Source organism: Orcinus orca, chromosome 18 (genome assembly GCF_937001465.1).
Source record: "Orcinus orca chromosome 18, mOrcOrc1.1, whole genome shotgun sequence".
Lineage (NCBI taxonomy): Eukaryota > Metazoa > Chordata > Mammalia > Artiodactyla > Delphinidae > Orcinus > Orcinus orca.
Window position 1 is genome coordinate 32,463,445 of NC_064576.1, and position 26,702 is coordinate 32,490,146.

Here is a 26,702-nt window from a genome sequence, read left to right on the forward strand (position 1 = left end):
GTCAGTACAAAAATATTTATTGCTAAAAGCTGAACTTGTACTTCAGTAACTTCTTTGAAAGTTCCAGGAGCTTTTCTGTTGTCACTAAATTAAGCCCTTGGTTTTTCACATTAAGGAGGGAAAGAAAAAAAGCTCAGCATGTTAGTTGAAGCAGTTTCTTCCCCATCACGATCACATTATGGATCCCATGCATGAAAAATACGTGAGGAGCTGTCCAGTTAGAGGCTTTGGTTCTGAGAGAGGTGCTCTACGGGCTGCTGCATTGAGGCCGATTTGCAATTTTCATCCAACACCTTTGCATTGAGTGGTCTTGCTGTGAAAAAGAAAATACCTTATTTTCAGTTTAAATAGGACCATTCAAGGATACAACAATTATGTGAAATGTTTTTAAAACCGAGATGCAAACTTCCTATGCACTCTAAAGGGACAGTGAAGATACATTTTGTTACAAATCAGTATTCTGTATCATAAAAGTACTTCCTGTATCTTAATGCTTGCTTGCTTTTAAATGGACAACTACAATCCCACCTCATGACAAAACGGAGGAAAGGTAAAATAATGTGGCCTCCGTATTAAATTTGAATATTCGTTTGGAGAGTTATGTTTAGTTGCACACTTGATATTTATTGTTTATTAATAAACTGGCACATAAAAATCAAAAATTCTCCTGATCAGTGCCTAAAATTATGATGGGATTCTTCAAATCTGAATACAGTTGTCCTTCAGTATCCATGGGGGAATTGGTTCCAGGACCCCCAAGGATACCCAAATCCATGGATACTCAAGTCCCTTATATGAAATGGCATAGTATTTACATATATTTTAAGTCATCTCTAGATTACTTATAATACCCAATACAGTGTAAATACTATGTAAATAGTTGCAAATACAACATAAGTTCTATGTAAATAGTTGCTGGCACATGGCAAATTCAAGTTTTGCTTTTGGAACTCTGGATTTTTGGGGTTTTTTTGCCCTGAATATTTTTGATCTGAGGTTGGTTGAATCCATGGATGTGGAACTCACCAACCATATACAGACATATCCATCCTATCTGGAGGTTCAGTAAGTGTTCACTTCAACAGTATACTTTTGTATAAATACTCAGTTTTTTAGATACACATGTGTTATCTCTAAAGGCTTGGATTTTAAGAAAAGAACCCTTACCTTTGTTTGAGTGCTCGTAACTGATGTGTAAAATCTCTCAGTTGTACTATTTCCCTCTCTAGTAATCAAGATGCTTTTTTTAGTTTAGCTTTGAGCCAATATTAGAGGCAAAACCCTCCACCTCCCTCCTATTGGGCACCCTCTGCTGTTCCCCTTTTCGCTTAAAGGAACTGATTTCAAGCCCCATTTCCAGAGCAGCGCTAGCTCTCCTTCCCCCACCTCTTCTCTTATGCTCCCTCATAGCAGAAGAGGTAGGAAAATAAAGTTTTTAGCACTTTCTCCTGCTATTAAATGAACTGAAGACAGGATGAGGCATCAACAGATAGCAATTAACGAGATTTTACACAAAACGGGAAAAAAATAGGCTGAAAACAGTCACATTTAGTAAATACTTAAAAAACTACAACCATATCAAGCTTTCTCTGTTTTTTCCATACCTTTATATTAAAAACTTGAGATTTATTCTCGACTTCCAAGGTTTGTGCATCACTTTCTTTGCAGTAACTTTCTGCTCCAACCGTATCCATAATATTGCTTCCACAATTCTGTGTATTATAGCCACTATCCATCTGACAGGAATGAGAGGGAGAGAGAGAAAAAAAACCACCACAGGTAACATTGCAAAGTGTAATTCACTTGACCACAAAATTTATTTTGAGGAACTTTTATGTTTAAATAAGTAAATTTATTTTAAAATATTTATATAAAATATATATATGTAAGATTTGGCTTATGTAATTATATATCAAGACAGTATTTTAAAACATTTAAATGAATCACTCTATACTATTATTCACAACTGAATGATACAATTTAATATTGTATTAATACAATTTAATATTGATCATATTGAATGAATTTAAAAAGTAATAAACATAAAATTGCTTGTTCTTCAAAGTAGTTACTACAATTCCTTCTAATAAAACATATCTTGTAATTTTCTTTATTTTTTTTAAATTCTAGGTTATTTTATTTTATTTTATTTATTTTTTGGCTGCACCACGCAGCATATGGGATCTTAGTTCCCTGACCAGGGATCAAACCCGCTCCCCCTGCAGTGGAAGCACAGAGTCTTAACCACTGGACCACCAGGGAAGTCCCTGTAATTTTCTTGAAAGTCAGTGTACAAACCACTAAGAACATACTTCCCTGTTACTTTGTGCTCACACCCAGTAGATGAAAATGAAGATTACAATCAACTTCTTCCAACTCATTTACCAAGCTTGTCTTAAATGGCTTACTTGCATCTCTAAATAAAATTTACCTAAATGGCAAGCTACCTTTAAGAGGATTCAAAACAATACACATTTTTTAAAAGGTGGCTTACATTATACTCATACCCATCACTGAAATAAAAATCTTACCTTCATCATAATACCACGTACATAATGGCTCTAGATGTTAGCTCAGCTTTTCATTTTAATTAAAATTACAGCATTCTACAACACACTGTTACAGCCCAAAAGAGCAAAAGAAAAAAAGGGACTAGCAAACTTCAGTTTTGGTACAAATATGACAAATATTTATTTCATGAGGGCCTAAAAAAAGCACCAGCCCTGTACGGCGCTCCATGTAATATTCTTATTTTCTCCTTGCAGCACCCTATTAACTTCACAAATGAGGCTAAGGCTCAGAAAGGGTAACTTTCACAGTGTCGGAATGAGATGACGAAGAGCTGAGGCCCCACTGCCCCTGTCCACTCACTGCACACTCCACACTTAACGTGCACAGTGACAAACACCAAACACAACCCACAATGCAGTCATCTTGCACTTACGCCCTTTTATGCAAATTATGATCAGCGAAAGAAAGACTACATTTGCCCCCAACACAAACATAAGAATAGCCTAGAAAGTGCATTCTATCATCATCTTAAGAAAAATGTTTCCAGTTTTCGGGAATGGATGCATATTTGTTTACTCCTGGGAGTGACGTTCCATTTGAACAAAACCCTTGTGGTGCAGGGAGTACGGTACACAAGGAGTCTGTCCCACTCTCTAGGAAGAGAAGGACCATGGTGCCCCTAACATAACATGGTGGCTTACCACACTGGCTCCCATCCAGACCACTACTAATGTCAGTGCCTACTATGTGCCAACCAGACAACACAGGTCATCTCGTTAACCGCCACAGGCGTCAAGGGAGACAACATGGTATTCCAAACTCTGGAAAGCCAATGTGACTGAAACAGAGAAGGAAGGGAAACAAAATGAGGCTGGAGAGTAAGGGAAAGGCCAGACCATGCAATGCTTTGCCAGCCACTCTACAGATTTTTAAATTAACACCAAAAGCAAAACAAACAAAAGAGTTACAAATTTAAGATTAAGATGCAGAAATAAAAACTCAATGGAAGGGTTATTGTATGAAGTTGACCAAATTTCCCAAAAATTAGAACAAAAGGGAGTTAAAAAAAACTGTGAAAAGTTTTTAAATTGGAGAATCAAAAGGAGTTCCAAAGAATGGTGAAAACGAGAGGAGAAATCTAAGATATTATTCAAGAAAAGATCCAAGAAGTGAAGGGCATGAGTTTACAGATCATAAGGGCCCTCTGAGTGCCCAGTACAACTGATGAAAAGGAACCCATACCAAATAATCACTGAAATTTCAGGATCCTTTACTCCACAAAGGGATAAAAAGAGACCATATGCAAAAGATTAAGTATTAAAATGGTTTCAGATCTCTCACCAGCAACACTGAAAACAGAATCAACGAAACAAAGTCTGAAGGAAAATTATTTCCAAACTCAAATGTGAGAGAATAAAGAACATGTGATCAGACGTGCAGTATCTTGAAAAAGGTACTCTTTCTCAGAAAGCTACTAGAAAATGTGTTCCAGTCAAGTGAGAAGTAAACCAGGAAACAGAAGAACGGGGTACAGAACATGCGAGAGGTTAAGGGAATTCTCAGGATGATGAAGGGATATTCCAGGAATACAGCTGTGTACAATGCTTGGAGGCCAACCCGTCACAGTAAAGCAAGTCAAAAGGCCCTGGGAAAATGTGACTGTCTTTGAATGTTTGGAGCTACCCCTGTGGTAGGAAAGAATGTATAGAAAACATTTTTAAACTACAAAATGTTCTGCAAACAGTACACGTTATTATGATATGACCCAAAGGATAAAACTGAAACTGACTGATAGATACCACAGACAGAACCATAGTTCAGCTCGCTAGGGAAGAGGCTTGTAAATGGTGAGAGAAGTCCTCTAAGATGGGCTGGGATACCCCTGCAGGTACTCAGGCAGGGAGTGATGGCAACTTATAATGAGACAGGCTTCCAAGGGGTAGGTGGACTGGATGATTAATGTGTATTTCCATCTAAGTATTCTATAATGCTGCTATAGATGCTCTGAAAAAAAGAGGCAGTAAGAAAAAAGGAGAGCAAAAAAGTTAACAATACCTTTAAGGCTAAGTTTGACTGGATGCGCTTCTTTACTTAGGAACCAAATTTAGAAGCTGGAATATGTAAAAGCGATTCTAGTGTATTTTTTTGAGCAACAATCCTAGAAGTCAGGATAGGCAGCATAGGCATAAAATATGAGCAAAAGATTATATGTAATTTGGGATCATTTAAAATCCCTCCATGAGTTTTACACTTCAGCATGTCAAAACTGAGAGCACTAAAGCATTATAGAGTTGTTGTGAGAATTAGATGAATTAGTATCTATAAAGAGGTTAGAAGAGTGTCTGGCACACTGGAAGACTGTGTAGTATTAACTATTACTATGGGTCAGTATAAACTTGGATTAAAGAACATGGAATCCAGACTGCCAGGATTTGAATCTTTTGACTCCAACACTTGCTAGCTATACAGGCAAGTGACCGAACCTCTCTGACTCTCGGTTTCCTCATCTGTAAAATGTGGATGATGGTATACCTATTTCACAGGACCGTTGTGAAGATTAAACAAATTAACATGTGTAAAGTACTTGGAATAATGCCTGACATATTGTAAGAGCTACATAAGTGTTAGATATTGTTACTATGAAATGGCAGGTAGAATTGCCTTTCTAGTTCAAAGTTCTTTCAAAACTCTCAACTCAAAGAATATGACAGTTAGTGGAACAAATGTCTTTCTGAAAGTAAGTGCTAGCTGTGAAGTGTATTTGTCAAATGAATCATGCTTTCCTGTTGCCAGATGTTGCAAAATTGGAAATGTATGATTACATGAAAAATGGTGGTTACAAATCACATTTTTTTTAAAGTCCAAAAGAAATATACATAAAAGTGCTCTAAACTGCTTTTCCTAAATTATATAAAGGAAAAACCAAAACTACTGTATTTTTAGAATACAAACACTACACCAAAAACTGAATTCTTTGGGAACTAGCTCCACAGGAAAGAGAGGTGAACCCTGAGAATTTGCCGGATTCTAGCAGTTTGTAAAAACAGAGCAGCTTGATTTGTTTTCTGCTCTCTTATTTTCCTACTCCAAATAAATATCAGTGAATGTGAATATTAAATATATGCATCATCAGTCCAAGTTAAAAGAACTAACCCTCTTGATATCACTTAGTACTGATTAAAAATACATATGTAATGCTGTTAAGTCTCACATACAACCCATTTTCTTTCTCACTATAATCTTACAAAAGAAAGGATGAAGAACAAGGGACCAAGGAAAGGACTCTAGAATATTCAAATACCTTACCTGAATGTTACTGCTTTCACAAGGAATGACACTGCTTTCTGCGAGAGGTGACATGCACATGTGAGAGTTTTCAATACTGAAGGCGATCCCACTCACAAAGTCAGTCATGGGTAAACTCCTATTATCAACGGGCTCCTTAATCCAAGTGGTCTCATCTGCTATCTCTATGGGATCGACCATATCCACAGTGTTATTCTCCTTCTCACTTTCCACATCCTGAAGCAGTGCCAATTCTTTCTCAGAAGCACCGGACTGGTTCTGGGTAATAGACATGGCGGTCACTACCAAGTGCGCGCCATGTGGACAAGTGTCACCATCCAACTGCGGCAGGTGGACTCCAGCCGTGCCCATGGCTAGGGAGGAGGCGTCTGTGGAAGGAACATCTGCCTTGTCTCCTTCATCTTCGCTGTGAGCCTCGAGAGTAAAAGGTACCCGAATCAGTGAGGGCCGATACTTAGCACCCCCTGTACACATCTCAAGTCTCATAGGAGACCAATTTTTAATTGGTGAGCAGCCATCTATATAAGGACTTCTGATACACGGATTGGTAATTCCATTAGAATTTGTTCCAGACGAAGCATCAGGAGAATGGAAAGTTAACTTCCTTTGCTCTAAAAGATTGGGAGTGGAAAAAAAAAGATTGGGAAGGAAAAATCACATCATGAAAACATGGACATGGGAAAGCCATTACTAAATGGTCATCAACATGTTTCATGCCAGAAAAACTGGATTTCTCTAACAGTGGTGTTGTTTCCTGAAGTGAAATTTTGGTGTTAAAAATAATAGCACAAATGAATGTGTATCCATAAACAGGGTGAGGCTCTTCAAAATATAATTCCTCTGGCAAATATCCTCAAGCATATTGCTACTATAACAATGTTGTTCACATCCAAGATAATAGAACAAACCAGCTGATAGCTGCAAATTAACAGCTGTACCTGGTAAATGAAATATGTAATAATCTATTTCTGTTTATGTAAAATACTATAAGCAACATTAAAAGGCAAACAAAAAACTGCAAAATAATATTTGCGACAATAAAGAGCTTAACAATGGTAAACAAAATGATCAAAATGCCTTAAAAGTTAATAATTTTTATAGCTTCGTTAGCTTAATAAAAACAAAAGTTTAAAAAAATGGGCAAAAGCATATAAACAATCCTCCCAATGGTAAATGAACATATGAAGTGTTTGGTCACACAAATAATAAAAAATATGGAAATTAAAGCAATGAGAGACCATTTGTTCAACAAAAACACTGAAGTCTGAACTAATAATCCCCCCAAACAAATGACCCATAAACATTTGGAAAAAGTTCAACATTGTAATAACCAAAGACAAGAAAATTAAAGCAGTAAGAGACCTTTTTGTAATGTACCAAATTAACAAACATCAAAAAGGATGGTAAGACCAGTGTTGCTTGATGGGGAAAAAGATGACTTTTCACACACCACTGATGAAAATTTCAATTGGTACAACTTCTTATGAAGAAAATTTGATAAAATTCCTCAAGAGCCTTAAAAACAGTCATCCCCTTTCACCAAATAATTCCACTTCTGAGAATTTAACCTAAAGAAATAAATATGTACAATACACTGTACATACAAGAAAAAAAAAGAAATAATTTAAATGTTTATCAATGATTGAAAACAAAAGATACATCTGTGAAATGGAATATCATATAGTGATTCAAAATCATGGTTTCAAACAACAATAAATGACTTGAATGACCTACGAAAATACTCGTAATAGAATGCTTTGTGAAAAAAGCAGGATATAGAACTATGTGTGTGTGTGTGTGTGTGTGTGTGTGTTCATATATGTATGAAGATATATACACACATACACATGTACATATATAAAAGGAAGACTAACAAAAATAGTTTTCAGTTTTCCAATTTTATTTACTATGAATAGGTTTTGTAAACTATGAATAATTTTCAAGAAGTGCTATAATTTTTTTCAAGGAAAAACTGACATATTGCAAAGAAAAATATGTAAATTCTCACACACTACCTAAAAACTTTACTCAAACAAATATATCTTTACACAATATCAATATGAATATCTGATTACCAAAGTCTGAACCTACACACTGGAAGGCATACCGAAACCAACTTATCTCTACGACAGCCATCTTTCTTTGATTCTGCTCGTAAGATGTTTGGTATAAATACTGCTAGTCAAATTACCTGTATCTGACATGAGAGCAGAACTTTGCTGAGAATTTCAGTCTTTGAAAGTAAATTGTTCCTTTTGTAAAAAAAAAAAAAAAAAAAATCCAAGTTTCTAAATTTTAAAAGGGTGAGTGGTCATTTGGAGCTCTGTAGTTAGAACAAGCTAGAAAGAGACTCTTTAATAACAAATATTGACAATATAAAATTTTAATTGGGGGTTGTATTACAAGACATACCTGAGAGTGGTGTCTTTCCTATTTGAAATGCAATTGGTGAGAAAGTGGGTGAAGAAATAGGTGAAGGACTGGTTATGCTTCCCAAACTGTATTTTTTTGCACTACCCTGAATAGGGCTAGAAGAAAACTGCCCCTGTGATAAAAATAAATAAATAAAATTAAACGGTTCTCTTCCTTAGCTCTGTTACACCAAGTGCTATTTATCTTTATTTTTGAAACACATTCATAAACTAGGTTGTATAACTTTGGTTATTCACCAGAAAGCAAGATGCCACCTTTGCTTTGTGGCAGAAGGCAAGACACCAAAAGGCAGGCCCACAGACACACGAAAAAAACTTATGGTTACCAAAGGGGAAGGTGGGGAGGGATAAATTAGGAGTTTGAGATTAACATATACACACTACTACATATAAAATAGATAATCAACAAGGATCTACTGTATAGCACAGGGAACTCTACTCAGTATTTTGTAATAACCTATAAGGGATAAGAATCTGAAAAAACCATATATACGGATGTATAACTGAATCGCTTTGCTGTACACTTGAAACTAATAAAACACTGTAAGTCAACTATACTTTAATAAGAAAAAAAAGGTAAAACAACAACAACAACAAAAAAACACGCCAAAAGACAAGGCATCTTGTAACAAGGATAGTTAAGAAGACTGTTCCAAAAATTCTGAAATAGAATATACTAGAGAAGATAAAATATAAATGCACCGTATTTACATAAACCAAGTAGCAGTTTATGAAAATTTTTAAGTTAGTCCACTAACACCAATCTAGTTGTGTTATACTGAAACTCTTCCGTAATTCAGTAAGTACCTTACCCTGAAATTCCTCGAGACTCATTTACCTCTAAATACAAAATTGGAGAGTCTGACAAAAAGCATTCCTATACCTAATGACAAAATGTGAACTAGGCTAATCCGCATGAAATATAAAACCCAAAAGACAATCATTCCTCTTGACAGCAGTAGGAGCATCTAGGTCCAAGATGCCTATAGCCAACCAACCAGCCACTTGGCCCACTTCTTACCGAACTCGGGGTCTGCACAGGGCTCCTACACTGCACAGGAGATAGATCTATTGAATAAAAAACCTCAAGTGATGCTTGAACACCACTACGAGGACTTCTGGGAGAAGCTGGAGGTAAGGAGTCAGAGATACTTCCGTTGCCATCTAAAAATAGCTTTCTTCTGAGGGATGAAGAACTGAGGTTTCCGGGAGATTGATCTGCAAATTCATCAGCTCTAAAATAGTCACCTATATTTAATATTAACAGAATAAAAGGCAGAGCTAGTCATTTGGAAGAGCAATTATATTTCAGTTGTCTGATGTTTTAAAAACCAGTCTCTATGTTTGAACTGTTTTCCAAAAAGAGGGCAAAGTTTAACTGCACAGGTGCTGCTTGAAATCTGAAACGATTCCTTCTTTTTTTAGTGCCTCATTATTAGTATGGGTAGTGCCAATAAGATGTGTTCATGAATAGTTTATGTCTATAGTTAAGTTCACTATGATAAAAAGGCTAATTCAGGCCATATTAAAGAAAAATGAGAAATTTCAGGCTTCCCCACTTCTTTAGAGGAGGCATTGCCACAGATTCCCACTTACAAAAGCCATTAAAACAAAACCTTTTATTTAAGTTATTAAAGGTTTAAACAAATACAATACTTACCTAATACCTTTTCTAAATTAAAATCCACAGGAAGAGACAGCAATGTCTGGCAAGCAGCTGGAAGCAAGCAGATAAACACAAACATGGTTAAATCAATGCAAGTGTATCCCATGCAGTTTAGCATGTGCTTCCCCATCAACCATCTCCGCATGATGCTCCAGACAAACTGAATTATTTACTTTACGCATCCCATTCCATAACATGCCACCTTCCTGTTTCCCACACTTTCCAGCACTGATGTAAACCTGTTAATGGTAAAAGATAACTTCTGGTTGTGCTGCTGGCACTTGTATCAGAAAAGAAGCCAGCCTGGGTTTCCCTGGTGGCACAGTGGTTGAGAGTCCGCCTGCCGATGCAGGGGACACAGGTTCGTGCCCCGGTCCGGGAAGATCCCACATGCCACGGAGCGGCTGGGCCCGTGAGCCATGGCCGCTAAGCCTGCGCGTCCAGAGCCTGTGCTCCACAACGGGAGAGGCCACCACAGTGAGAGGCCCGCATGTCGCAAAAAAAAAAAAAAAGAAGCCAGCCTATATATATTTGGGGATAGATTTCCCAATATTAACAAATTTTCAAAAGAATGCCTTCCAAAACCAAAATTCGATTCACATGATTTGAATCACAAAATAACACACTATTGCCACTTCTCAAACATGGATGGATATATCTATTCTAACTGTTTCTCAAGGTCAGCTCTCATATAGCTTATTCATAAAAAGTAAACAACTTCAATTCCAGAGTGAAGTGTTATCACATGTACTGAAATTAACATCAAATGTCGCTTAATATGGAACATACTTCTTTTCCAATTTACATTCATACTTACCATTGCTTGTCTCAGAATGTACGGTCAGCTTTCTTCCAATTGGAGATTCATTATTGACGTTAATACCTGTAAAACATTCTAAGTGAAAAATCTTACATTTTCTGTTCATTTACTTTAGGGTTACTTTTTCCAGAGTAAAAAAATGAAGTGTGGAAACTTTTACATTTAAAAAGTAAATGTCTGCATATGTAAGTATATAACTTGGCATGTTTCTGCTAAGTTTGTTTGTTTTTTTATTGATTGATTGATTGTCAACTTCGAGGAAGCATAAGGATAAGACTTAAGGATTACCACAGCAAGTAAGGCGGCACCAAGAGATACTTTTTAGGGAAAGCAGCGGTGCTCTACATGACGTCAACCTTTAAAGGTTGGGGACACACGTTAGTCAACGTCAATGTCCTCAAACAGATCCTCTGTTGCTTGATGCTTTTCCAAAATGGAAATAGATAAATTGTCGGAATTAAATCACCAGGCCATTCTGAAAGAAACTGAAATTTGATCAATAAAACCGTGCTCAGTTTTCTTTTTTTTGCCGAGAGGAGTCAAAAATATGGGTGCAAATAATTTTTTTAAAAATCTGAAGTTAATGACTAATATTAAGCTTCTTAACTTGAAAAAGCACCAGGTAGTAAATAAATGGGTGAAAAAATAGAATTCTAGATTCAAATGCCTTCTCTGCTGTAGGCAGTGTGACCTTCTAGAAGGCAAATGCAACCAAGGCACTCTGCTGCGAAAACCCTGTAATGTCCTTGGTCTTTAGGCTGGAGTCCAAACACCTTAATGGTGTAAATAAAGCCCTTCCAAAACCTTGTCTCTGTCTCTAGCACAGCTGTCCTCCAACCGAACATTATCTGAATACCTTAAAAAACAAACAGGTTCTCTCTCTCACCTCTAGGTATTTCTAATATTCTTTCCTCTCTGACTTTTCTGCCCTATTCCCCGAGTCCGGCTAACTCAAGTCTCAGCTTAAACTGTGTCTTCCATCTAGACAGAATTATTCTCACACCACTTTTCAACTGTATTACAAGTGTTTTCTTGGTTGTTTCCTCTAAAAGGACTTCATAGATAACTTTAAGACCACAATCAAATGAGGAAAAATGGATGGATTTGATTACACCAAAATAAGAATTTCTAGGTAACCAAAGACATCAAAACAAAAGTAGCACATATGTGACTGGAGATGACATGTGAAATGTTTAGAACTAAGATAACTACAAATGTAACTACAAGGTATCTTAGAAATTCAAAGGAAAAAGAAAGAGACAACAACTCCAATCGGAAGGAATTAGAAATAGGCATTTTACAAGAGAGGAAATAAAAAGGCTGTTAATATATGAGAAATGAAAATTAAAACCATCATTTAGAATGTCAAACAACCCATGAGAAAGGCAAAAATGTGAAAGCCACGTACTGGCAGGGATGTGGGGATATGGGAACCCTAGGCACTGCGGGTGGCTGTGCAGACTGTACAGTCGTTCTGGCGAGCAGCCTGGCGCCGCACAGTCAAATCAGAAAACATGTAGCCTATAACTCAGAAATCCTCAGCCTATGTATAGTTCCCAGAGAAATTCTCGTTCAAGTCCATAAATAAAAATGCAATGGGTAGTACAGTCATTGAAGCACCTTGCTGCATAAATTGCTGCATAAAAATTGACAGCATAAGCTAATGTGTACAAACAAAATCATTGTTCCCCCGACTCACCATTGTCTTTGTTATTCTTCGGGTAAATAACACTGAGCACTTACCATGTGCTAGGTATATGATCTTCGAAGTATTATCTCATTTCATCATTTCATAGGGAAGGAGAGTGAGGCACAGGAAAGCTAAGTAGTTCACACAGCTACTAAGCTAAACTGGGCATGACTCAAACTCAGACGGCATTACTCTAGAGTGAGGGTCAGCAAATGATAGCTCACGAGACAAATCGGGCTGGTTGCCTATTTTTGTACATAAAGTTTTACTGGAACACACCCACACTCATTCATTATGTATCATCAGGGATACACTTTCATGGTAAAGCAGTAGAGTTGGCTGGTTGCAACAGAAACTGTATGGTCTGCAAAGCCTAAAATATTTAATATTTGGTCCTTTACAGATAGAGGTTGCCAATCTCTACTCTAAGGTAGTGTTTTCCAGAACTTTTTCTGTGATGATGGAAATGTTCCATATCTGTGCGGGACAATATGGTCACCACTACGTGTGGCTACTGAGCACCTGAAATGTGCATGTATGAGCAGGAAACTAAAATTTCAATTTTAATTTATTTAAATGTAAATAGCCACATGTGGCTAGTGGCTACCGTATGCCAAGAACTGTAAAGGGTCTGACAGGTTAGTGTGTCAACGTTGCATAGATGCTGGCTGAAGAAAGGAGGCTTTGGGTCACAGACAAAGGGACTTCATTATTCTCAGCACAGGAGGCAACATGAGCTTCATGTTCACGTCAGCTCCCTTTGCCCCCTCAGTCCCAAGGAAGGGACATGAAAGAGCCCAGGTGGATACAGCACACACAGAGGGTCTGTGCCCCAGCTGAGGAACCCTAAGCACGGGAAATCCCATTCTTTATAAGCTGCAAGCAAACCTGCCCCAGAGGGAGACGTTACCATTACTGTACTAGACAGCCAAACAAACCTACCCTCTGCTCCAGAGGGATACTCCATCTCTGTTTTCCAAGGATGTTCACAATACAAACATCCTTGAAAAAACAGCCTGGATCAAAACCTGTCCGTGGCGCTCTTCATGAGATGTATAGAAATGCGAGACCCACAGAGAACTGAACTATCTCCCAACACCACTGTAGACAGCACAGGCCTGCGCACCCCCTCCCACCCCCGCCAATTAACCACTGTACTCTGTCATCACGGGCTTGATGAGCACACCAAAGAGGCTGTATGTAGTATTTTTAGCATCTTGCTGATCTGCCTCACTTTAAAACAGGTTACCTCGAATATAAAATGATGTTATAAAAAAGATCACATAACAAGGTTGATTCACCTGTTCAAAAATCCAACATTAAAACACTGGGGGGAAGAAACCTACCATCTATGAATACATCACCTTGGATACAGAATTTTAGAGCTGGGAGGCATGTTATCACACAACCATCTAGTTTAACCCCTTGATTTTACAAGTGAAAAACTGAGGCCTAAAGAGATTGAAAAAGTTGATCAAGGTCACCCCTTCTGGTTTATAATACAGAAGGTCTATAGCCCAGGTCTCCATCCACTACTGCATGCCACCTTTAGTTTGCAACGATTCAGAATCTGAACTGAGAAATGCTTACTTTTAAATCCAGGTTCTGCCACCTTATCATATCTGTAACCTGGGACAAGTGCCCTAACCTTTCTAAAACTAGATTTTCTCACTTATAAAATGAGACCAATAATAGCACCTACTTCATATGAGCTGTTGTAAGGAATACTGAAAGCACTTAACACTGTCTGGACACATGAAAAGTGCTCAATCCATTTTTTCTGTATTGTGTTTTTGATAAAGAATGGAACAAATATTCCCTGTTATACTGAGAGCATAATTAATGTATGCTATACAGAAGAGTGGGCAATTCCACTGAAATGAGGGATGCATATAAACAAGTAATACTTGAACATTGCTCACAGCTCAAAGGGCAGTGAGAACAAATATAAGATAACCACTTCCTAGAGGTAGAAAAATATTTGAAAGATTACTGGCTTGCTCTTCAACTTCCTTTTTAATTTTGCAGATAATCAGCTGTATTACACTGTCCCAGAGGTCCTATAAATGCCCATCCTTCCTCTACTATTATAAGAAACCAGGAAATTAGCAAAAAGCAAAAGCAATTTAAGGATTTCATTTAAAAAAATTAACCTTCAAAATCACTGCAAGAATTAACAATTCAGCTCTATATTCAATACCAACTATTTCTGCATCTACAGATCCTCTATAACCATCATTATAACTGATATTCACAATGGTTATGAAGAAAAAGTTAAATTCAAAATAGAATGGCCAAGAAAGAAAAGAATTTAGTAAATTTTAGTCAAGTTTTGAATCCTAACTCTTAAATAGTTAAATCCTCTGGTATCCAGAAATTTAATTTATAGCAAGCTTCCTACCAAAGCAGATAAACTGACACTCACTATATGTTGTTTTACATTCATTGCTTTTTATTTTTATGATTTTTATTCAGACAATTTTTAACACACTCACATTTACTGGAATCATATTCTGAAAGCTGCTTCCCTTCATGATCAGTCCAAGGAGAGGGTACGATGACATCCTTAGTGAAAAACTAGGAAAATTAAAGTCATAAAATTAGGCATATGAAATATGAAAAGGCAGCTGTGTTAAATAACCATCAAACATGTTACATACTGACTTTATAGTTATATTTTAAAATTTCATACTTAAAAGCACAAATGAGCAAAGGTAAAATGGAAGAAATTTAAAGTATATATAAAGAAAAATGTTAATACTTCAAATCCACCACTTAAATTTGCAAATTAAGCTAAGGTTATTAATCATAAAGGAAATATTTTTCATTTCTCCCCCAATTTTTTTGGACACGGGGGGAGGCTGACAAAAGGGAGGATGAAGAGGGAAGGAATAAATGGAGATAAATGTATACGAGTAAGCCGGTATCAATAGTGTGCTGGAGCTGGCTTGTCCTGACTCTCAAGATCTAATAATTAAAATTTCAGGAATTCTGTGTATCAGTTATCAAACAAAGCCAATATTAAAATTATGTAAACTTAAATAAACTATATTAAAAATAAAGGTAATAAAAACTCAAAATCATCATTTGCTAATTGTTTTACAACATTTACCAACATCTATGCTCTTGAGGTTAATTATGTCTTTTGTGTCTGTGTGGTAGAATGCCTACATATAATGGTGTACTGCTACATTTCTTTCCCCATTCAGCGATGTCACATCACTAACTTGAAATTGGCCGTGGTTGGAGTATTTACACTATGGACAGCAGCAATCACTAAAACTCATACTCCTCCCACAGTCAGAGGGCCTGTTGTTAATTTACCAGCACACCACTGGCCAGTACACTCAAATGGAGATACAGCATTTGGATAAATGTGTTTCCTCTTTCATTATGGATATAAAATTAATCAAGCCTAATACAGTAAGTAATACAGTATTTTCCCCTCCCGTCTTCATGTTTTGGAGGTAACTCAGAACATTTTCTTCATATTTCGCTATACCTATGACAAAGAACTAACTTTCTTGACTAAACTACCTATGAAAACATGAAGAAAAGATGTTGAAAAAAGGAGGGGGGAGGGGGAACAGAGATGATACAGACAATTCCCAGAAAAAAAGGAATATAAAAGACCCACAAACTCATGAAGCAAAGTATAAGTTCACTGAGAATGAAAGAGATACAAATCCGAATAACAAGATGAATTTTTAAAGTAATAAGATTAGCACAAATTAAGAAGTTTGATAATAGCCAATATTGCAGATATGAGAAAACAGGCAGTATCATAACGTTGCCGGGAGAAAAATTGGTACAACCTTTTGGGAAAACAATATGGCAAAATCTACCAAAAGCTGAAAACACAAACCCTCTGACTTAGCAAGTTCACAAAGATATACGTACAAGTGTGTTCACTGCAGCATTACTTGTGATAGAAAAAACACTGAACACAACCTACACATCTGTCAATAGGGGCTGGATTAGGCTATGATACATTCATACAATGGAATACTATGTATGCTATTTACTAATAACTGGTACGTGCTGACAATCAAAAAAAAATTCTAAGAAATTATTAAGCAAAAAAGTAAGAGGCAAAACAGTATAAAAATGATGATCCTACTTATGTGCAAATATTTAAAGGACATGTGCTATTATCACACATGTGATCACACGAATCTGAAAGTATACTCAAGAAATTTTACAGTAATTACTTTTAAGGAGTGAGACAGGGAACAAAAGGCTCTTCATTTTCATTTTATATTTTTTCTTTGCAGTTTGTTTTTGTTTTTATTATGTGCATATATCTACTGTATTTCACATGCATATGTATGAATTTAATTTGTTGCTGATACAGTAACTTCTGCTACATTGGCCCTAATCTTCACTCTGAATTCATTTTCTTAAGTTTTCTCCTGAATTTCCCTTTAAAATTAAGTCGAGAATTCGAAAGAGAAAGCATACTTCCCAAAATGTTGGGAAATGGGAAAGAGTCTGAGAATATTCAACTGGGGAGGAATCAAGTGACTGGATTAGAATTAAAATTTTGAAGTTATCAGATAGATTAAGAAGTAGATAACATTTGTCAGGAGTAAAGCATATGAAACGATTTCCTAAGAAATAGGCTATATCTGAAATATGGGGGCTAGCACATCACTGGATCTCTGAACATGCCATAGCTGAAGTCTTTTGGGGTGCAGAAGATCCAAGTGCAGCTAAGGAATAGAGGGGGCTAGTGAGAGAAAAAGGAAAAACAAAAAATGCTACCATGACATGAAGACTTTTGAGCAAATATCTAGATAGACATCGTTTATACTCTAAGAGTTCAGCAAACAAAGAAAGCAAGAAGTGAAAAACTAACTTCATTAGTTTTATTAAAAAAAAAAACAACCTACCTTTGAGATATACTTTTTCTATTTATCAGTACATTATATTTCATGAAATATATTCTATGTCTTAAAAATTCGAAGAACTAACAAGAACAAAAGATAAAACCATTACTGAGGCCAATCTAGACTTCCAAGGCTTGAAAATATTCAACTTGCTCTATGTAAACTCCAACTTGAAACAATGGTTTGTGCTCATCCAAGGCACAAGGAAGGCCGTGAGAATGAAAAGATGAACAAGCACAATAATGGCCAAATAAGAATTCAGTCTGGGGGAGAAAAGCACTCAACCGGTCATTACAATGAGAGGCGCTGGAACAGCTCAAAAACACTGGTCTTAGGGGAGCTCTGAGAGGGACTGGGGACGGGTAGGTTGGTGTGGGAGTTGGGACAGGAAAGGATCTGAAGGAAGTCTTCCTCTCTTAGAGGTGCTGTGCACGCAGAATCGATGCTTAACTAGCTTCGTGATCAGTAACAGTTTTAAGTTACCTCTTCAATGGCTTTTTGTCTTTTGTCTTCCACATCTTTATCTATTCTATACAGAGATAAAGAAGAAAAATAACCATGCCATTACTTCAGCAGATTGAACATTTAAAATAATAACCTTTCAAAGAAATCGTTTCTTTCCCCGTTGGAAACTGGCAAATGTTAAGCTCATTTTAAAAGAAAAATTGGGACCTTATCACATTTCATAAATGACAGTATTTAGATATTCATTCAGCCTTGTGCTGTTAGGCCTACCTCCCCCCTTTCCATTCACAGTTGGAATGGAATAATATTTTCTTTTAAAAGGCTTACATTGATACAATTTTTAAATTACTATTAACAATGTAAAGAAAGTAATTTGAATAAACTTTGCCCTTTAATCACCACAAATTAAGAAGTATGTCACTCCAAAGAAATCTAAAAATTGTCCAAATTCTTTTTCTTCAATTATAGCAAGTTTATCATAGTCGTAATTTTAGAATCAACTCTTACTCTGAAATAAAAGGAAAAAAAACTATCATCCTTACAGTTCTAAATAAACAGGCAAAATTATTAATTCTGAAATGAAATATCAACAATATAAAATTTGAAATATAAAATATAAAACTTTGTCCAAACAAATTCTTTTTTTCCCACTTTGATACATTATGCAATTATAGCACCCCAAATTTATCAGCTGTAAGTTTTAATATAAATTGTCGGGTCTCAAGCACAAGGCATATACTTGCCAAGGACTCAGCAGTTATCCTTGTAGGACCACTTCTTTTTTTTTTTTTTTTTTGGCCAAGCCGCCGTGCAGTTTGTGGGATCTTAGTTCCCTGACCAGGGATTGAACCTGGGCCCTCAGCAGTGAAAGCATGGAGTACTAACCATTGGACCACCAGGGAATTCCCAGGGCCCACTTCTTTAATCTGTTCCCAGAAAGAATACTTGCTTACCATCAATAAGTTGGTAAGACACTTTTTTCTCTCCAAATTTTTTCATGTATAACTTGCAGCTTAACAAAGCTTATAATAATGTACGTGTATTAGAAATTAAAATCAAGTGGATCTCTCAAATAAGGGAATTGTGAGAAAATAGACTACAATGATAATCTACATATCTCAGCTTGAACAGCCATTCTGAGAGTACTAACTCAGTTCTCTCCATCTTATTGTCGACATAAACAGGTCAAAATGACAGGGCATAACAATAACAGCGTACAGTATTAGTAAGCTCTGATCTAGCAATACCTCATTCAGAAACTTTCTGCTGCTTCATCAGAGGGCTTTAACAACCTGAAATATTCAAGTGATGGCTAGAAGCAGTGAAAATCAGTTTGGCCAAATACTGGAGAGCCTGATCATGGAAGGTTCTAAGGAGTCATATAGGGCAGGGTATCCTGACCAGCATGATGCATGCAGGGTCCAGTATTACAGTATTACAGTATTACAGTATTACAGTATCCAGTATTACTGAACGGACCCTTGGTGGCCAAGGCAGAGAGGAGCTTTCAGGACTGTTCACCTCCTGTATGGACAGACTCATTTGTTTACACCAGGATGATTTGCAGTTCTCATTTTTATGTGTAGCATGGCATGAAAAAGGTGGAAAGCACTGAAATAGGGAACTTGGGTTAGAGAGGAAGAGACACTGGAAGCCTTTGCTTATTTCTAAGAAGGAATCAACATGTTTTAAGAGTATACTCACTATCCTCGGTAGAAGCCATAACCATTCACTGAATTACATGAGGAAGTTAAATTAAATCAGCGTCTTTCCCCCTCTTCTACGTTACAGGTCTATCTACTGAAATACACCAAGGTTCTTTTCACAAACCTGCTCAAACAATACAGGATTTACTAGTAAGTAAAGAAATGCTGTGTCACAACTTTGTTGACTACAGGGCAGGAAGAACCTCCTGTACTGCTTCAGTGCCTCACAGTGTTCAACGCATCTCTCTTGACAGTCCATGGTTCAATATACTGAAGAGAGGAGGCGAAGTATAGCACACAGTTTGTGTGAAACAAAAAATTCGTCTCATTCGTGACACATTTGCTTTCAGATATTCTTTTCACCTATTCTCTCAAAGGTATTATCTAGTGTTAAGTTAAAATCTTTCATGCTCTATCCCCATTCTAGTCCCTTGCTATAGCACTTTGGATGTGCATTAATTAATTATGAGGGGATGGTCATCAAGCTACCAAGCCAAAACAGGAAGGGGTAGAAAAGCCAGACAAATATTTGCAAGAGCATCTCAATATGTGTACATCTTTGTGTGATTAAATTCTAGTTAAAGGGAAAAGAATTATTCATTATCTTAGACCGATAACACATGTACCTTAGTACCAAAAATTAAAAGCTGATCATATCAGGATTTGATTATTTCAAATATAAAAAAAAATCAAACTATAAAACTGACATCAACAAAAGAGTCCCTCAAACTATTACTGACTACTGCTATCTGTAATTTGTAATTACAGATGACTGCAGTTGGTAATCAAAAAGTATGCATGTTCCCCCAAAGAAGTGTATGGTCTCACTACATTAGGCATCATTAAGTAACAGGAGTCTAAGACACACTAGTACTTGGAAATCTATGCAACACATCAACAAAAGCATTAGTTAGGGCTGCTCTGACTACTAGGCTGATAATGTAAATCAGATCCCCAAGTGTCAAAGCTCTGTTGATAATGGATACTCTTCCATTCAATGTGTCTTAACTTGGTAAAGGGACTTTCAGCTTCCCTAAATGTAGGTGGTAATAAAACAGCATTTTACTCTATCCCATACCACCAAAAAGGAAAACAAAACAAAAATTCAATGGCAGAAGTCATAATCATGTACAAAGATACAGATTTCAAAATGACCTTCCTTCTACCAAGTGCTGGGGAAGCAAAGGTGTCCCATAAGTAGCAGAGGGAGGAAACTGTCTCTAAAAGAAAAGGACTCCTACCCAGATCTGGAACTGTTAGCAAGGGGGTCTTGCTGGATGTAGTTCTTTGAGCTCACTGTTTATTTAGATAAGATAAATCTGCATCATAATTTTTCCTCCCTGATTTCTTTACAAATAAAAATATTCAACCTTGGAATTTCCTATCTCTCTTCACTTGAAAGTACGTTATTACACTTAGGTGCGAAAAAGGAAAACTTACCGAGAACGACTTAAGTATAAAGCTTGACGATGAATGTCTTCTGGGTCTATTTCTACAGGATTTATTACGGCTAGTTGATCAATAGACCATCTGAATTCCCCTGGAGTCTTAACAAAAGAAACCGATCTTATGAGTAAAAGTATACTAAAATAGTTCATCAAAATGCTGACTTCAAATGTCAGCTTCAAAAATTAGTGTGAATGGTTATAATATAAAAATATCTTACAGCTCATATTTTAAAATTTGACTTTACTACTAAATTAAATGGCAAATGGTAACCAAATCACACTAAATCAACTGACTTGACTGTATCTCTTTAAAATATCCAAGTCTTCCCTCTGGGTGATTGTTTAAATTACATAATAATAGAAAAATCACAGAGTATTAAAGGTATAGAAATTGCACAATTAACACTCATCAGTGATGCAACATGATCAAGTAAAACTAAAAATCTCTTAGAGTTATCAAGTCTTTATTTTCACCAAGAATGAACTGAAATTAAACAAAGTCCTAACTACAGAAGTGCCTGCAAAAGCTCATAAAATAGGTGATCCTCAAAATAATTATGAGTGGTAAGCAGTGCTGCTTTTCTATATTCAACTACCCAATAAACCAAAAAACTTATCCAAATCCTAATCTGTAAATTCAGAATATATTTTTGAAAAATCAGGCCTAAAAACCCAAGATGTCATGCATTCTTGCTTTGAGGATTAAGTTGCAGTCATTCTGTTAGTTTTATTAAGACTAACTAATACTATTCAATTTAAAATCATGAAGTCAGATAATGACTCAATATAAAGTGTATCACTGTAAAACTTTCCTCTAGTGCATAACTAGCTTCATGCTGATATGAATGTGTAGCTAGCATCAACAGCCACCCAGTTTAGTTTCCTAGATAATTTACTAAGTTAAAAGATCAGACTTCAAAAGAACTTCTCCACTGTAGCCAATAACAGTAAAAATAAGCTAAAGAGATGAAGCCTTCCCTAATCTCCTAAAGAGCACGTTCTCTTCCATATCATCCTTGTGTTATAGAACATAACATATTCTCTTGAAGTTGCCAGTTTAGTGTGTCTATCCCATTAGAGGTTGACTTCTTTTTAAACAACCTGCAAGCTAAGAATGAATGGGTGACAAAAATCCAAAAGAATATTAGTAATTTACGACGTGAAAATTAAATGAAATTCAAATTTCACTGTCCATAAATAAAGCTTTATTGGAACACAGTCACATTTATTGTTTACATACTACCAATGGCCGCTTCTACAATACAAGGCAGAGGTGACTAGTTGTAACAGCAACCTGATGAGTTGCAAAGCCTGAAATATTTACTATCTGGCCCTTGACAGAAAAAGTCTGCTGACCCCTGGATGAGAGTATAAGCTGTTTGAGAATTTGTGTTTTATGACCCTGACTTGTTCAAGGTATAACCTCTATAGCTAAGAACTGTACCTGACAAATAGCACTCAAATAATGTTTGTTGAATACCGGAGAATAATTAGATGACGTAGTTTCTTCTTTATCATGGATTAGTACACATATCATCAACCATAGTAACTAGCACCACTCACAGCTGTAGGAAGCTAACATGCTATCTATTGAATAAAATAAAAAGAAATGCTAACTAAAAAAAAATCCGGCTAAGTTATTTTTAGCCCAACCACTACATTATAATGAACATTACAATTAAAAAGAACATTCCAGATATGTATGTTCCATGATAAATTTCCCACTTGTCTTGTAAAGAAAGATAATTACATTTAAAGTTGTTTGGAAACACTAGTCAAGAATAACTTACTGGTAATTTTGTCGATTTAAAAACAGAAGGACTGGAGACAGTTTGTTCGTGGAGATTAGTGTAATCACCAGGACTTTCAAAAGGATTTAAAACAGGAATTCTTCCTGGAGTTTCAGGTGTTATTTGCATTTTTGATTCTCTGACATCTCCCATAGCACAGAGAGAAAACTAAAAAGAAATCAGAAGTATGTATAATAAAAGTACAAAATTCCCTAGACATTCATTTTGACAACTAAAATGTATTCAACAAACATACATTTCACAAAAAGAATTAACTCAAAACCTAAGCCTCCTGGGTTTTTTTTTATAAGCTTACACAAACGTGATCCTCTGAATAACCTGGAAAGCTAGAGAGGGAAAGTATTAGTGATATAATTTTGCAGGAGAATTAACAAGTTCAGAGAAGTTAAGTGGCTTGTAAGCTGCAGTCCACCAAAGGTGAATGAGTTCAGGTCCGTCTTCAAGACAACTAAATGTTCCAATAGGCACAAAACCTTTTTCCACTAAAGAATTTATACCTACAGTTTTTAATTCATTATCTCAAGTCTCTACACACTTTGAACATAATTCGGATAGCCCAGCAATTCCCTAACAAGCTTTAGTTACTAAACAATTATGAATAGCGAGGAAACAAGAGACCAGGAAGTCTCTGGTCTCTCTGTGCACGGGTGCCTTTCTTGCACATTAGCCCCCGTCGGCAAAGAATGACTGATTAGGGCTAGGAAATTAACCGCTTTGGGTTGCCTCTTCTCAAACACCCTTAGCGAAAGGCTAAGACCCCCAGGATAGAAGGAGAGACTGCATTATTTCCCGTCAAGGGGGGCTACAACTAGAGAAAAAGAACCCACTCCTTGGAAGGCTGACGTTGCAGCTGGCCTCCTCAGATGAAGAACAGAAGAGGACACTCACGCCGGTGTCATCCCCAATCTTACTCGATCACTCTTTCTTGGCGACCCCTCTTCCGCACCTACTCCCTGGCAGCTTCCACTCATCCCGAGGCGAGCGTGCAGGCCGGTCCGGAGCCGGGCTACGTGAGCTCTCCAATTCGAGACAGGAGGAAAGGCCAGGAACTACAAAGAACATACCTAGTGGTGTGTACAAATAGGAAGCCCCCCAAAGCGACTCCAGGGCGCTTCCGAGGTGCCAGTCCAGCTCCCACGACAGGCACAGACTCTTTAACTCCCCGCTTCCGCGCTTAGGCCAACCAGAGCACGGGCCTTGCGCGCGACTGGCCAATCGCGTCTCACCGCTGTCCGCGAACCAGCCAATCGCATCGAGGCCGCGTAGTAAATTCGAATGACAACTCCCCGCTTCGCATTCCTCCCGGAGTAACCAGGCTCCAAATTCAAATCAACGCAGCCTCGCGCTGGAGAGGCGAGCCAGGGGCGGAGCCTGCCCGGCGTGAGCTGGGGACGCGCAGTGTGATTGCCCAGGAGAAAGGAAGGCGCTCCACTTCCGGGTCAGGCCCTTCGCTCGCCCTCCCCTAGGCCTCCGCCATGGCGAGTAGCAGCGGCGCCGGGGCGGCGGCGGCGAATCTGAATGCGGTGAGGGAAACCATGGACGGTGAGTTCCCGTATCGCCCCCTTTACCTTGCCTCGGTTCCCCAGAGCCCAGGCCCTCGGGCGGGGGTGGGCCCACAAGGACTTTTGATCCACCTCTTGCCTAGATCGGCATCTTTGGAGATCCTCCCAAGGGACCCGCCAGGGCTGCAGGGCTGATGGCCCCATCCTTTGAGAGTCGTCTCTTCGCTCCTGTGTAGTTCGTCGCGAGTATGTCGTTGCGGACCCACGTCAGCCCCGCGAGCGCTCCGCCCCTCCCGAGGCAAACCCCGTGCGCCGCGCACATCCCGCGCCGTCTCCCCGCTGTACGCCCACCTCCCCGCGTCCTTCCTCCAGCGCGCTCATTCCACGCCCCCCTCCCGCGCAGGGTCCCCGCGTCCCCCCTTTGGTATCGGCCTCGCGCTCCCCGCCACCCCGCGCCGCAGCCAGTGCCCTGGGCGCCTCGAAAGCGCCCCAGACTGCAGTCCCTTTGCGGACAGTGGCCTCGAGTGTTTGGTCACCGCCACGGCCTTTGTCTCTTGCACTTAAGCAGACGCGTTTCAAATAGCCGGTGGAGGAGCAAATTGTCCCTTCATCAAAATTGCCCAGTTTCGTCTTGGAGCAGGTGATGCTGGTGTCCGGGGGGCTGTGGGCGTATTTATCCGTTTCGGAGCTTGGAGCACGCGGGTAAGGCGTACCCGCAAGTAGTAGGGGAAAAAAAGCGTCTTGGAGTTATCCTCTCTCTTTCTCCTCTCTTATGCCGGCCCTGCCACTTTATACGCCTGGTGGTGGGCTTGGACAAGCTACTTAAACGTCTTTCAGCTCGCTTCTTTTTATTATGTAAAACACGTTTACTACCTCCCAGGGTTGTAAATATTTAAATAAGATAACCAGGTAAAAACATCTCGAAGGTGACCATTAAAAGATACTTCTTGTGTTATTTTTGTGTATAAGACGTCATCCCACTTGCAGACGCTTTCGTTGTCCCCATTTTATTTGCATCCACCTCTATATGAGTGTTTGATAGATGGTAAACATTGGTGTTTGCACTTTCCAGGGGATACCCACATCGGCCTCTATCTCTGTCAAAACATGGAATTCTCACTAAGCAGTGTCAGCCTTCATGTCGTGTCTTTGTCTCCACCGTAGGCTCCACTTCCTTTTAGAGCCCCTCCTTATGGACTTGAATTAATTTATTTTTGGCTGTGTCCGGTCTTTCGTTGCAGCGCCCGGGCTTCTCTAGCTGTGGTTCACGGGCTCCAGAGCGCGCAGGCTCAGTAGTTGCCGTGCAGCATGTGGGATGTTAGTTCCCCAAACAGGGATCAAACCTGCGTTCCCTGCATTGCAAGACGGATTCTTAACCACTGGACCACCAGGGAAGTCCTCTTATGGGGACTTCTGATAAAGCTTCTGGCTTTTTCTGCCCTGGAAAAAAGCCTTTTCAAAGAATTATTTTTATTATTAGAGCCTTTGCGTCTAATATTTTACTTACCAAGTATCTGCTTTGCCCTTTTTATGAAAAATAGAATTTTGTTAATATCATATTCAGCCTGTTTTCCCATCCTTCTAGATGTATCACAGCTTATTAGTTTTATTTTGTAAGTGGATATAGGTACATAGAAACTATATGTGTACAACATTATTGTCTTTTATCTTTGCTTGGAAGCCAGTGTGGTTTCTGAACAGGAAGGAGCATGTATGCCCGGATTTCTAGTCAATTTTCTTATGTTAGCTGTGCATAGGTTCCTTAATTATATGGCCACGGGATTCCATTTGAATAGAAAACTCTCATTTTCTCTCTGGTGGAACTCCTGTTATAGAAATGAGAACTGATCATTTGTATTGGTTACATCATCAGGATTTTCACTGAGAGAACTTTGTGTAAAATGAAGATTATAGAGAGTGTAAGAACATGAAAAAGTGAAGAAAGACCAGGTTTTTTTTTTTTTAAACCAACATTGACGGAGAGAATATGAATTAAAGAACACTGCTTCTCTACATGCAGTTTGCCCACAAACCAGAAGGTAAAAAAGAAAGGCCCCAGGTTGGCAGTGGCTCACATCTGTTAAATGTGGCAGTTAGATCCTGTCGTGTCCATTGGAACTCCAGACTTACAGAAAATCACTGCTATCATGCCATAATTGGGTCCAAAGCAATCATTTCACATAAAAAAGTGAAGTTTAATTATTGCAAAGTTAATGAAAATATTTTCCATGCTGCCTGTAACGATTGAGGCACAGTGGGAAACATAGTGCACGTGCTATTAATAATTGACCATACACTGAACTGAAAAAGTCCTAAATGCAGTCATTTAATAAACCCACCTTCCTCCACTCTCGTTCTCAGACATAGAACTTTAAATTGCCCAAGGGACTGGGCTGACCTACTCAAAAACCATTATTATTTGAAATTCTGTTAATGTGGAGTTTCACCTGTATTCA

General features: G+C 38.1%; 2 protein-coding genes across 5 annotated transcripts in view; one reads left to right on the forward strand and one right to left on the reverse strand.

Moving 5' to 3' along the window:
• BORA (BORA aurora kinase A activator) lies at window positions 1–24,980 on the reverse strand. 4 transcript variants are annotated; one of them, XM_033403261.2, is made up of 12 exons: window positions 24,313–24,980; window positions 22,724–22,891; window positions 20,926–21,032; window positions 17,798–17,843; window positions 14,921–15,002; window positions 10,733–10,798; window positions 9,910–9,966; window positions 9,271–9,497; window positions 8,230–8,362; window positions 5,818–6,428; window positions 1,605–1,736; window positions 1–313 (listed from the first exon to the last, which is right to left on the reverse strand). In XM_033403261.2, exons 1-12 carry the CDS (start codon window positions 24,448–24,450, stop codon window positions 248–250), a joined length of 1,833 nt encoding a protein of 610 aa, XP_033259152.1. In that variant the 5' UTR covers window positions 24,451–24,980; the 3' UTR covers window positions 1–247. The 4 variants fall into 4 exon arrangements, with proteins under 4 accessions (XP_033259152.1, XP_033259154.1, XP_033259153.1 ...); XM_033403263.2 differs by lacking the exon at window positions 24,313–24,980 and adding an exon at window positions 23,809–23,954; XM_033403262.2 differs by lacking the exon at window positions 24,313–24,980 and adding an exon at window positions 23,656–23,789.
• Window positions 24,137–26,702, forward strand: part of MZT1 (mitotic spindle organizing protein 1) — a 15,295-nt gene continuing 12,729 nt past the window's right edge. The window contains exon 1 of the mRNA XM_004278506.3: window positions 24,137–24,286. Coding sequence (XP_004278554.1) covers window positions 24,220–24,286 — 67 coding nt within the window. The 5' untranslated portion in view covers window positions 24,137–24,219. The remainder of the gene's footprint in view (window positions 24,287–26,702) is intronic.